This window comes from Ambystoma mexicanum, chromosome 8 (genome assembly GCF_040938575.1).
Source record: "Ambystoma mexicanum isolate Mex_15411 chromosome 8, UKY_AmexF1_1, whole genome shotgun sequence".
NCBI classification, from domain to species: domain Eukaryota; kingdom Metazoa; phylum Chordata; class Amphibia; order Caudata; family Ambystomatidae; genus Ambystoma; species Ambystoma mexicanum.
Window position 1 is genome coordinate 1,639,799,372 of NC_090929.1, and position 13,220 is coordinate 1,639,812,591.

General features: G+C 43.0%; 1 protein-coding gene across 1 annotated transcript in view; it reads right to left on the reverse strand.

Moving 5' to 3' along the window:
• Positions 1-364: 364 nt before the first annotated feature.
• Positions 365-13,220, reverse strand: part of LOC138473432 (myosin heavy chain, clone 203-like) — a 422,216-nt gene continuing 409,360 nt past the window's right edge. The window contains exons 8-9 of the mRNA XM_069612090.1: positions 587-684; positions 365-388 (exon numbers count right to left, since the gene is read on the reverse strand). Of these exons, the coding sequence (XP_069468191.1) occupies positions 365-388; positions 587-684 (122 nt within the window). The remainder of the gene's footprint in view (positions 389-586; positions 685-13,220) is intronic.

Sequence of the window (13,220 nt, forward strand, 5' to 3'; positions counted from 1 at the left end):
GCAACAGGAATGGCAGTGGACTGGCCTATAAGGAGCTCTGAAAAGTCCCCGGTGGGCCTCTACACAAAGGGCCTCTTGTGTGGGTAGCCTAGTTTCTGGTCCTATATCCCACCTCGATACTCCCATCTCATCACACCCAACGCATACATTTGAAGTCAATTTTGTGTTGTGTTACAACACAACACTTCCAGTGTGTTATTCCTAAATATTAACACGTTAGTACACACATACTTGATATGTTGATCTTTTTAATCCCCAACGAGAGGATGCACTACTTTACTATCTGGAACCATTTAACTTGGAGGAGTTGGACTTGCTTGCATGTGTAATATGGGGTCACTTTCAAAAACATTTCCAGGGCCACTTATGGTTCCCAGTTCAACCCGGTCTATGAATGTACAACATTATAACAACAAAAGAACTACAATGGGATCTTCAGAGTTGTTTACAATGTGCCAGTCTTGGTTCTTTATACTCGCCCATCTATGTTGCTTGGGTTTCGCTGAAAGCAGCCTATAAAAGAGTGTGTCCGTCCCTCCCCTCTCCCTTGTAATGTCTGCCATGTTAGAAAGTGCAGAACACTTGCCTGTTCGGTGATGATGAGGGATGTCCTCTCTGCCGGAAGCTTTGTGGCGACTGGGGATAGCACATTATGCTGCTTCTTTTCGACTGGAGACTCAAATGCTGCAAAACATAAATTAGTTCTTTAATGCCGGATCTTAAATAAGGAAATACATGCATCTTTCCTCTAGATTACGAATGCTCTTGGTGGTGTTGCCGACCCCCCACTTCTGTAATCAGGTCCTTGTCCCCATGAACAATTTACATCATCCGTTGAGGCCACCATCCCATCTGCCATGCCAGCAGCATATGCATCTCTTGTTATGCCCTGTTGCTAAGCATAACTGCTGGACCCATATGCATGCAGTAACAATAACCGACCCTGCCCTCCCTGTGAAGTAAGGTGGACCATACAGTTTTACAAGTGTTGGCAATAAAAGGCTGTAGGATTTTATTGTTACAGATATGGTTATGCAAACAATAATCGCATATCCTTATGGTATCATACTTTTGATCACCGGGTCCTGAGGTAACCCCTATGGCCCGTGCCGCCTTCTTGTCCCACAACTTGTTGTGGTCACCGTACAGTGTCCTGTTTTTCTCTTCGTTTGTTCGTCTCCCTTCTTTTCTAGGGTGGGAGGGTTTTGGGAAAAGAAGAAAGAGATGGAAGACACTCAGTTAACAGAGAACTTCCTGACTGTTTGGGTCCCCATTCAGGGTCAACAAACAGTTTGTATTTTGTGAGAGCTGTGCAGCTCTTTTTTATAAGACCCAGGGTTAGCCCTGGGTTAGCCCTGGGTCTTTGAAGTGTGTCTGTGGGTGCTGAAGCCCAACCCCCAGGCCGGCACTAGCCGACTGTCTGGCCCCCGGGGTAGGGGAGCAGGCATTGTGTTCTCCCTGCCCGAGTGGTGGTTTCCTCTGGGTGCTATGCACCCTGTTGTTTTGTGGAAGGGTGGGGTGATTGCTCACACCTCACCCTTCCCTGTCTTTGTGGTGAGGGAGACTGCGTGTCTCTGGCTGTGATGAGGAGAGAGGCAGACATGGGGACAGGAGCTGCCCCTCTCCTGGGTCTGCTGTATGGTACCAGCAGTTACCCTGCCTCGCTTTGGGAGGCCTTGCAGCATTGCACAGAACCGCCAGCAGTGATCTGCAGCATGAATGGCAACGTGTGGGAACTCACAGGAAAGAGGGAGATGTACACGTCTAAGCTTCCTGATTTTGTTGGTGAAAGCAATAGGCAAAGTGGTCACATCTGGAGCTTAAAAGAAGTTGCCTTATAAATGGAGAGTTGGGATGAATAATGCCATTGGCATTCACATCTTTGTGCAGGGATTAGCCAGTAAACCTGGGTGCACTTTGTCAAAAATGAACCATGGATCCCCACAAACCTCCAAGTGAGATTCTGGTAGGCTTGCGAGTTCATGCAGATTTTTCTTTCGACCCGAATCTGCCCAAATCCCTCTTAAGAGCCGTACCTCTTCAGGGACATTCAGCGGATGTTTGGGCAGGTTCAGTTTGATTTTGGAAAAAGTAACATACACAAAATAAGTTCAAAGACAGCAGGAAGGGAGAATAGGGTTTGTAGAGATGAAGGGACAGGGTTGAGGCTGGATAAGGGGCTTGTCAAGAGGAAATGACGTTCTATCTGCAGTACAATATCTAACTTGGTTAATGCACCTGTTGCAGAGATCTATATGTAACCTGAAGAAACCAAATTTGAATTCCGGTAATATCAACTCTGTATTTCATCCTTCTGAAGTTGATAACATTAGTAAAGTTGAAGTGGGCAATAGTACGATTCTATTTCAGACCAGCAGAGGCTGTCACATGTCGGATGCCTGTGTCTGCTTTTCATTGTTTAGTAGTTGATACAGTGAGTATTACTGAGGTTTATTGTATTACAATATAGGGCATTCACAACAGACATAGGCACCATTACGAGTTGGGTGATATCCCAGCGGTAAATCCACCAGAATACCGCTCAACGGAATTACTGTTACTGCCACGTGGTCTGGTAGAATTACAACCGGATTACAAGTGGCAATGGCAGAGTTAACCCCCTGATTTTTTAGAGCCCATTGGACTCTATGGGGCATTTTTAACAGAATTACCGCCAGGGAAATTACTGCTGCAGTAATTCCACAGATTTTGCCGATTTTCAGCGGAAAGTGGGAGGATTTACCTCCAGCACTATTTGGTAGTATTGCAAAGAGTGAACTCGAATTGGAGGGGGGGACAAATGACATAACACTACAGAAAGTGTTTAAAAGAGTTTTTTTTGTCAGCTGAAAACAAAGGCTTACATTTGGCTCCTATGTTAAAGAAACCAGCTATTCGTCAATTTGAACTTTGTTTAGACTTCCCCCGTCAGGAAAGGTTCAGGCCTTTACCATTAAGTTTATACTTGGTTTGCATTTAACATGTGCTGAAGGAAAGGGTCTGACCTCTTCAATCCACTGTTTACAGCAACATTTGATCAGCTTATAATTGCCTTGAGTTTAACCTGAATCTGTCACCTGAATCTCTTAAAAATGTGGCGAACCCTGCAAATGACGAATGCTGTGAAAATGTGGTTGATATATAGTGTCCTGACGAATGTATTCACCCAGGCGTATTAACCAGTAGGATGGCAGCACATGTTCATTCACCTTCTGTAGGGATCTCAGAATAACATTTTCCCATCTTCAGATTCAAGCAGTTGTACAGCATATTTGGCCAGTCTTGGTGTGATATAAACTCTATGGAGTTGGAAAAGTTGAAGATTGCACTCTTTCTGATTACAAATACTTCTCTTTGCCAGGAATCGGCCAATAGGCCTTGCTGCAAGTTTGGTGGTATTGATGTGTATTTTTGTGTCCGTCCCTTACGGGAATGGTAATTGGGGTCCCATCAGACACCATTGAGCCATTTATCATGGGTTAATACCGCCATTGTAAGTGCAACTAGTAACTGCACTTACAACCTGGCATTGTTTTGTCACATGGGTTTTAAATCCTATGATGTGGTTTTCGGAATACCGCCTGTTTTACCACTCCTAATGAGGCCCAAAATGCGCATAACAGACTAGGCACCAGATGTTCCAGCAGTGGGTTGGCATGCATAATGACGCTTGAAGTGAAAGCAGGTGGAACTGCCCCCCCCCCCACCCTGCACCTGCACTTGCCTGGTAAGCAGTCAGTGCAGCAGCCCTACACCTGGACAAGGAGAAAGGAGTTGACAGAAATCAGGTCTCCGCCTAGAGCAGGGGTTTGCAACCTTTGGTTCTCCAGATGATTTGGATCATGGCTCTCATGATCCCTCACCCCTGACTACGCTGGCTAGGTTTTATGGGAGGTGTAGTCCAAATCTGGAGCACCAAAGGTTATAGGCCCCTGCTCTGAAGCTGGTCACAAATAAGGATCAGTGGATTAAGCTATCTGCCATATATAAGGACCTGCACAGTCAATAATTAAAGGCAGCTTCTAGCGGTCTAGAAGAGGACGCCTTTAAATTTGCTGTGCAAGTAAACCTTGCGCAAATGATCATCTTTTCCCAATGTTTATCCATTGGATATCTAGAAGACATGTATGACATGTTGGTGTTTGGCTGAAAAACGAGTGGCATCAGCAGCCGGAAGCTGGCACGCTCATTTCAAAGCGGAACGCTAGTCGCTTCTTAATAAGAATGCTTTTCACTTATATAGCTCTGCGAACTCTCAGCAGCGCTGCTTGTTATAACCCACGCTGTGTGGTGCTCATTTAACTACGTCAGAAGGATGAAAGGCTGAGTTTGGCCCCGCTGCGATACGAACCTGCGTCAGCAGGCTCTACACGGATGTCAAAGCGGGCGCTCTACTCGCAAAAGGTGATTTACAGCAGCTTTTCAAGACGGGCAGCGTGAGCCGTTGTGAATTGCCTCTGATCGAATTAATGATACAAACCGGATGCATGCCTGGGTTACCTGCACAGACTCCACCACCCTTAACAGGGCCATGCGTGTAACGTGAAAAAGCAGGAGTAGCCGGGTAAACCCAACGCACTTCCTCTGTGTGAGCTTGCCACATACAGGAGATCGTGGCCCAAAAAGGCCCACGTTCACAGGGCTTTCTGGTGTCCCCTGATAAGTCTATCAGGGGATGGTGGGTCCTTCTACCCTCTTGGTCACTGTGGCACATGGTTACCACCATGTGATCAAGGTACAAGTCCTGGGAGCTACCATACTCCCAGGGGGGTGGGGGGGTGACATGCAACAGTCCCCATTGGTTTATAGGGCCTTTGGGTTGTTGTGCGGGCTTGTAAGCTCTGTTCAACAGCTTCGCAAGGCCCTCTGCACTGCTGCATATAGATGCAGCATCTCGCTTTCTCCGCTGTGTAGCGCCGATGCCTCTGTTGTGTTCCTGCAGCAGCGTTTCAGCTTATTTTCCTTCTGCGGTTCTTTCGCTCTGCAGCCAATCCCTGTAGTGTTCAGCCGTGTCTCCGATCCCTCTTCTGGTTGTGGGTTTTCTTTTACTTCCAATTCTGAGACAGGAGCTCTGAAATTGACAAAAATACACTGCCAAATATCTGGCAAACGGGGCAAGGATAGAGATGACCGTGGTCTGAAAAAAACATGCTGGTACAAGGGGGTAGGACAGGAATTGGGGCCCTGTCAATTCTCTCAATTTCCAGGATGAGGGCTGGCTATGAACCTTTCCCTAATCCTCCCCCCTTCCCTTGTAACCAGGTTTTAACCCCATTTGACAAAGCCATGTTATTGGCCTTGTTACACAGAGTTGATTTCACACAGGTACCCGGCCTGATTTGCTGGAGGGGTAATCAACTTTGGACCTCTTTTCTTTTTATTTTTTTTATTTGTATATGGTTCATTTACAAACCTATAAAATATATACAGGATTTAAATTCTTCACATTTCATTACCTTTTCATCGATCACAGTTTTTTTCCATTTCCACTCATCAGTGAACTTCGAATTCTAATAACATTCTCATGAATTCATCTATGAAGAATGTCAATGCAATTGTTAATTTCCAATCAAGTTCATTAAAGCAAATGAGCCACCATTCCTCAGCATTCAGCATCTCTCTTTCTCTCAAAAAACGGCCCACGTATTTTGTCCTTTCATCTCTTAGGGCCGGGCAGAACAAGGTTAAATGCTTCAGCATTTCATCATGCTTTTTACACAGTCTACAGTTTAGATCTCTTGTTTTGTCAGTTGCTCGGAAATTCATGATCTCTTTGGTTTCAAATAAGTTTAGTTGAAATTTCATAAATATCAACCTTTTGTGTCTGTCTGGGAATTTCTCCAAGTACTTTGAGACTGTGTTCATACCTTTCACTTCACACAGGACCAGATGCATAGCTTTATGCTTGCTTCATTGAATGGTGGTGTATCTATCCATAACTTCAGTTTTACACCATTTGGATTTGAATGTTTGTCCCGGGTTCAACCAAGATCTCTTCACATCGCTCAGACCGTAAGGCAAGAATAGAGTTCTTAGAGCCGACACCTGGTTTCTGAAGAATGCTGAATTGGAGACTCGGCGGTATGTGGTAATTTTTCGATACAGATTTAGAGTATTCCAGGTAATTTGTGCATTTATATATACTAAACCTAATTCGTATCTAACACACGCCGTGGGGACCCCTTTCGGCAGCCACAGTACCTTTGGCCAGAATATGTTCTCCAAAGTGGACCAGAGAGCCGCACTACAGCCTAGCGCGTATTCCGCTTCATGCATCATAGCAGGAACCGTCTTTTGTTTATAAAAGTCCAAGGCAGGTCTCAACGAGAATTTTCCATATTTTTTTATTCAGCACCAATGCTTGTAAAGCTAGTTTGCACTTAGCTTTTATTTTTTCACACCATGGAGCCTTCAAACTAGAACGTATCAACATTCCAAGATAACGTGTGTACATTACTGATCTAATAAGATCTTTTCCCAGACGCCATTGAAACCTTTTTTTCGGGACCTTTTGCTTCCCTTTAAATCTTGTAGTATCAAGATTTCGGATTTATTTGGATTGATAAACAGGCCATTTGATTTAACAATGGACTCTAGAGCGTATAGTTTATTTTGAAGACCTATTGGTGTCCCGAGGACTAGGTCATCTGCGTCTAAAATCCAATTTACTTGATGTCCATTGATTTTCGGTGGAAAAGAGAAGATGGTTTCAAGATGTTCACCAATGTCTGAGATGAAAAGATTGAACACGATCAAAGCTAAGGGACAACCCTGCTAGATGCCACAATACGTTTTTATTGGGATAGATAACGTTCACTTTCGGTCCAATCTGACTTTGATTTCTGTGTTCTTGTGCAGGTTTTTGACAGCCATGGCAAGACTTGCAGGACAGTTCCATGTTTTCATTTTGGACCATAGAATTTCTCGGTCAATGCTGTCGAACGCCTGGGAAAGATCTACAAATGCCAGATAGATGGGACATCCAGATTTAATGGCTTCCATTTTCAAGATATTGAGTATCAGGAGGTTCAGGCTGCACCCTACGCCTCTGACAAACCCTGCTTGTCTTGGGTCTAGATGGTTGCTAGATGTCATCCAGGGATTCGGTTGCTTCTGGAGCTGCATTGCATATAGTTTACCTAACACATCAAATAGAGCAATAGGCCTGTAATCATTTGGATCTGCTCTATTGCCCTTTTTGAAGATGGGAACTACTATTGCACTTTTCCAGGTGGCCGGTGCTGTACATTCAAGTGCAATTTTGGAAAACAGTATCACGCAAAAATCAGCCCACTGCTCTGGATTTTACTTCAGAATAAAGTTTGTAAGCCCATCAGGACCAGGGGCCCGTGAGGAACTAATGTGCTTGATGTTGTCGAAGATATCCTCTTTGTCAAACTGAAGATCCCATTTCGTTAGAGATGGAAGTTCTGTATCTTTAATTTTGCCTTTTTTTCATAGAGCTTTTGGAAGTGCAAACCCATTGGGATTTGGCCACCATGTTTTCCTGGACTCCTTGTTGCGAGCAGCTAGCCTCATTGATTAATTTCCAAAACACTTGCGAGTTTTTGTTGGTAAGGCTAGCCAGCATCTTTTTCGCATCTTGTTGTTCCATGATGGCTCTATGAGAGATCAGCCAGTTCTTATATTTATGTTTAGATGTTTTTTTTGGTGCCCTTTGCTTTTCTTTGTTCTATGCAGTCAAGTGTCCGAGTTCATTTCATAGTTGCTGCTTTTTTTTTTGACAATCTCTGGGCATGCTTTGTTTTAAATGCACAATGTTTAAGGCCTTGATCTTTTTCCGAGTGTTGCCTTAGAAGATGGCTGTACCCCACTTTATTTTGCAATATTGTCGCTGATTCCGTGCAGAATGCCTCTGTAAATGTACATATGTCTTGCTTTTTTACTCGAAAACAAATTCTATTTGACTTCACCTGTATTTTGTGTGCCCACTTAGGCTCTTTTTCAATAGTGTGCATCCTAAGTGACAACTTTAGCAAGTTGTGGTCACTTTGAGAATTGTTAATTACTTGTAATTTTTTTGCACAGCGATCTACTTCCTCAGACACGAACACCTAGTCCAGGATTGACTCCTGAGCATTACACCTCCATGTGGCTTTTGCAGGAATGTCATCTTTGATATTTCCATTCAACACCTTTGAATTCCTTCTCCCCATTTCTTCGCACCATTTGATCGCTAATGTTTGTGCTTTTTTAGATGTGCTATTACCATCTTTCTCTATGACACAGTTTAAATTTAGATCTCTGCACACAATTATTCTAGGGCAAAGTTTGTTTGAATTCATTGCATCGATGATTTCGGTGACATCATTTACAAACCTTGTGGTACCAACCGCCTTGTGTCGTCAGTACAGATTAATTACATGCGTTTTGTCGTTTTCCCCGTTATTTATTCCTTTGCATTCAAGAGTTGTAAACTGTATGAATGGAATGGGATTTTTTGTGCTGATAACTCAGAAGCCCGACGACTTTCTTATAAGTGTCAGTAGACCAGCAGATTGACTGCCGGTTTGTCTCTTAATTGCAGGATTGATAGTTATCTCAAAGTCATCTGCAATTGGACAGACCACCAATCATGTTTCTTGTAAACATATGTCCAATGAGTTCAACCATTCTCCAGAGTCTTTAAATCAATTAGAAAAACCCCTAGTATTCCACGATCTAATGTTACATATTTCATCTTCATGGACCTTATGGCATTAGCTGTAATTGTATCCACTTAGGGCTCCTACAAGCCAGTTCCAATTGTCATTCTTTGTTGTTGTGTTTTGGTAATTGGTTGAACTCGCAGCCAATTTCGTAACCTTATTATCCTGGTTAAAGGTGATTTTGATTCTCTGCCCGACTTGGGCGTCTTTTAAGAGATTTGTATTCATGTAAGCAGCCACAGTGTCCTCACTGCTCTTAAACAATTGGTCACTTGTAAGTTGGATTTTTGCTTCAAGATGTTTTTCTTCGTATTTATGTTTTTGTGGAACTGTCACAACCTTTATTGGGCTAAGCGGGCTTACTGGAATGCTATCGTTCAAGACTTCGGCATTTACTGTGATATCGAACCCTAAAGTTAGAAGCACCGCTGCAGCATTCAAAATCAGATCACAGATGATGCTGGAGTCTATGTGGAGTCTAACCCGATCATTTTGGGATTTATTTGTGAATTGCAGTTTTAATATCAGTGGACTTGAATGTTCTCAGAGACGGAACATGATGAAAAAGTCTTAGAACATTATTTCGATTAAGAATCAGACCATCTTTAACTGAAAAAATGCACTCCACGATTAGTTGATATTTTGAAGGTTTAGGCTAGGTGATTTCTCCCTTTTTTTTATTTTTTTACTCAAATTTTGCTGTAGATCCTTTTGTTCACCGCTCCTAAGATGTTCATTCGTAGGTCTTTGTATATCTACCCAAGTTTTTTTCGGGCTGTTCGCTTCTTCGCAGCCATGCCCTCGAGCTGCATTATTACGTTTTGCGGCTTCAAAAGACACCTTCAGATCTTTGGCTCCCAAATCCTTTATGGAATTTGTTGCTAATCTTTGTCGTTTTTCATCCAAAGTGAGGACATTTGGGCTGGATGGATCCACCGGTGCTGCCTTTGGTAGAACTGGTGGGGGGGATTATTTGGCAGATTCTAGGCTGTTTTACCTCTCTCATCAACTCCACATCTATTCCACCTTTTTGACTTTCATTTTAGGACTTTACATTTTCACCTCGGGTCACTTTTTCCATCATCCGGCCTGTTTCATCATACGTGACATTCAGCCGTTCATTCATTACAAGCACCTCTTCCGGAGACATTTCCTCTTCATTTATCAGGGATATTGGTTTTTGGATAGTTTCTGATTCAATAATTCTCGTTTTGGGACCCGTTGTTCTATCAGTTTTTACAAAAACATTTACAGCTTTTATGTTTCTTAAGAACTTTCTAGAGTTATTAGAGGCTCCATTCTTTTATTTTGTTTGATTTTTAGTTTTTATTTGAATCGTTTTATTAATTATTTTCTTTTTTCCCTATATATAGAGTAATTTACTTTGATTATCTTCAGTATTGGTATTAAACATCGGCAACTCCGGATTGCCGATTATTCCCGCACCATTAGCAGAGGTTGAGGGCTTTGGTGATGACAGTTCCAGTTGAGTCATCTCTGTTGGCATAGGTCTAGCAGTGGAGACACAGTCGGCTCCTACTTCCTTTTCCATTATTTGGACTTCGTCAGATTCTTCTGCTGAGTCCAAATGAATGACACCTAGATCAATTTGGTTTACGGGAGTTTGTGAGCTGGAGTTGTTCCCCTCGTTTTTCGCCACAATAAGGGCATTTCTTTTTTCAAGTTCAAGAAGGTGATTTACCGGCTCAAGAGCAATGACATTTTGATTAAGAGCTCTAGGAAGTTTATCCATTTCCTGAAAATGAGCATAATGGTTAGGTTTCAGTAAACTCAGCGCCTCTCTCGCGACTTCTTCAAGTAGTTTGTCTTTGCTATTGTTTCTCTTTTGATCTGCTAGCTCCTTAAGACTTTGCTCCACTCGTTTATATTCATCACGCATTTTTGTTTTAAAGACTGCTTTTTCATTTTCAATCTTAACTAGTTTGGAGTTCATTAGGGCTGACAGTGTTTTAAGGTCCTTTAAGTTGTCATTTATCTGCTCATAAATCTTCAAGAGAGGTGCAATAGATATTGTAAATGACAACATCATACAAGGCTGAACTTCTTGTAGAACTCCCTTTACAATTTCAGAGATCTTAATTTCATGAGTATGGACTCCTCAAATTGTCTTGAGGTAAAACGCCTAATTTTGGGAAATTCCCGTTCCATGATCGAGGAATCCGAGGTAGACTCGTCAGAGGAACCAGCTGACCGACTCTGTTCTTCTTCTTGCCTTATGTTCCCACCCTTTTTTGGGGCATGGTTAGTTTTTTTCTCAACCATGATCTCATTCAACTTAGAGCTTCTATTTTGTTGCCGATTACTTCTTTGAGAGCAATTTAACTGAGGTGACAAGCTTGAGTCAATGCGTCTTCTCTTTAACACACCGGAAGCCCATTTACGACCTATTGACTCAGAGGTTCTTACAATCCTTGGTTCCGCTCTAGATGTTATTTTCCGCCTCTCTATATGATATGATCTTCAATGGGATTATTTAGATTTTTTGGAGACGGGGCGTTGCTATTCCTGCTACTGTTTATTTGGGTCAGGTCTTGTAAAAGTTTGTTGACCACTGCTAACAAATTTCTTTTATCGTTTGGGATGAGTGTTTCACCGAATATTTCATCAGATTGATCGTCTTCTATGGAAGTTACATTTTTGCTTTCCATTCACCCCTCATCCAGAATAACAACAGGGTCATTAAAAAAGACATCTGTGAGGTCTGTACCATTGGGCTCGGACCATCCCACAAGGTCATTTTCATCTGGACGCTTCTTCCCCCAGTGCAGATACAGGAATGACTTGGGAGGAGGTAGGGGCGGGCCCTACTTGAAACTCAACCAACGTCCCCCACCCAGCCCGTTAATCCACACGGGACAACAACAGCCACTTTACCGTACTGCAAGGGGCTTTCCTTCCATTCTTCGCTCATGCAGCAACGATCTGATGTTGCAATCCATGAGCTTGCATTTACCAAAGTTAGCCGCTTGGTGCAGCATAGGCGCCGCGCCCGGCTGAAGATATCTTACTTTCAGTATTTGAACTAACTCGTCGCGCCAAGACGCGTAGTGAAGGCACCACCATATTTTCACAACAAAAGCTGCCACACTTCTTGTTCGGCAGCTAACAACAACCTATTAAGTTTCCGCCACCACAACTATTTCACATTTGATCAACCACTGCATCAGCCACCGGCTGCGAGTGGTACGTTTTCGTGGCTGTGTTTCATGTTGCAGGAAAGTGTCTAAGGTTGTGTTTGGTGTCGAAACCTGTCGGACACAAGCCACATTGCTGTCACGTAACGTGCAACTTACATTTGCAATGTCACACAACTGCAGTAGGATCATAAGTGACGTTCATAAGTTCATTCATACATTCGCTTACTTGCTTTGTTTTCTGCTGCATGACATCTGATCTCCAATCAGATTTTAGGGACACAGTCGCCACACCTCCCCCACCAGTCTCGAGAGCCCCAAGCCACAGCTGGAGACGTGTTAAAGGCTGATGATGTTTCTGTCTTCCCTCCGGCTCCATTGCCAAACAGGAGGGTATAGCTGGAAAAATGCAGAAGTACACAGTCGCGCGGTGCCTCGCAAAGCCTCCAAAACTCCCAAGAGACTGCACCGACTCCACGCCGCTCCGTGGGGGTACAGAGTATTAGTTCAATTCGCTCCGTCTTCTACAATTGCCACTGAAGACAGACTCAGGCAAGCTTCACAATAGCAGATAGCTTCTCAGCTTCTCCCAAGACACTGCACCTCTTTTCCTTGCTCATTTCAGAAGTTGCGAGCGTGTACAGAAGGTTATTTTTTAGTCATCTTCATCTATGAAGTTTCCTTCCGGAGTGTATGGATCAGTACCAGACCACTTCGGCCATCTCTCATATGTTATGGCTCACTGTGCTAAAGGGACATCTCTTGCAGGATTACTGAATTTTAAGCAAGACCCACAACACTCAAACAATATAGGTGAAAAGTGAAAGGTGTTTTTATACAACACATGGAGCCCTGTCACATCTGTGTTATATGCCAATAGGTATACGAGTTATCTGAGGTAATTGCAATACTACTCTACATAGCAGCTACATTATACCAGCTTTCAATTGGCTAGTGTGTTTTCTGATGCAGATGCACTCTGTTGAGGAGCTAATCAGGGATCATCAAGTGACTTCCTCCAAAGTGGCAGTCTTCTAAGACCAATTAAGTGGGGAATATCAGGAAGACAGAGGCTGAGTTTGAAGGGCCTTTGGCGCTACTGGGGGATTGTTCCCATGCAAAGGAAATGTCCTTTTTGGGGAAACAAATATTCTTCCATTTTTATTGTGTGTTGGTTTCAAACAAACCTTAAACAAAAACAAAATAAGCTCTGTAAATAAACAACCCTGATAAATCCAATTAATCACTATACAATAAAATCTACAATAAGTCCATGACTCAAAATACATTACAAAGCAACACACCCAATACATAGAAGGTAAAATGTCAAACATACAGATAAATAACCCCACTTACGCTACATTCAATAAAGAACTACCACCTAAGTTACACAGAG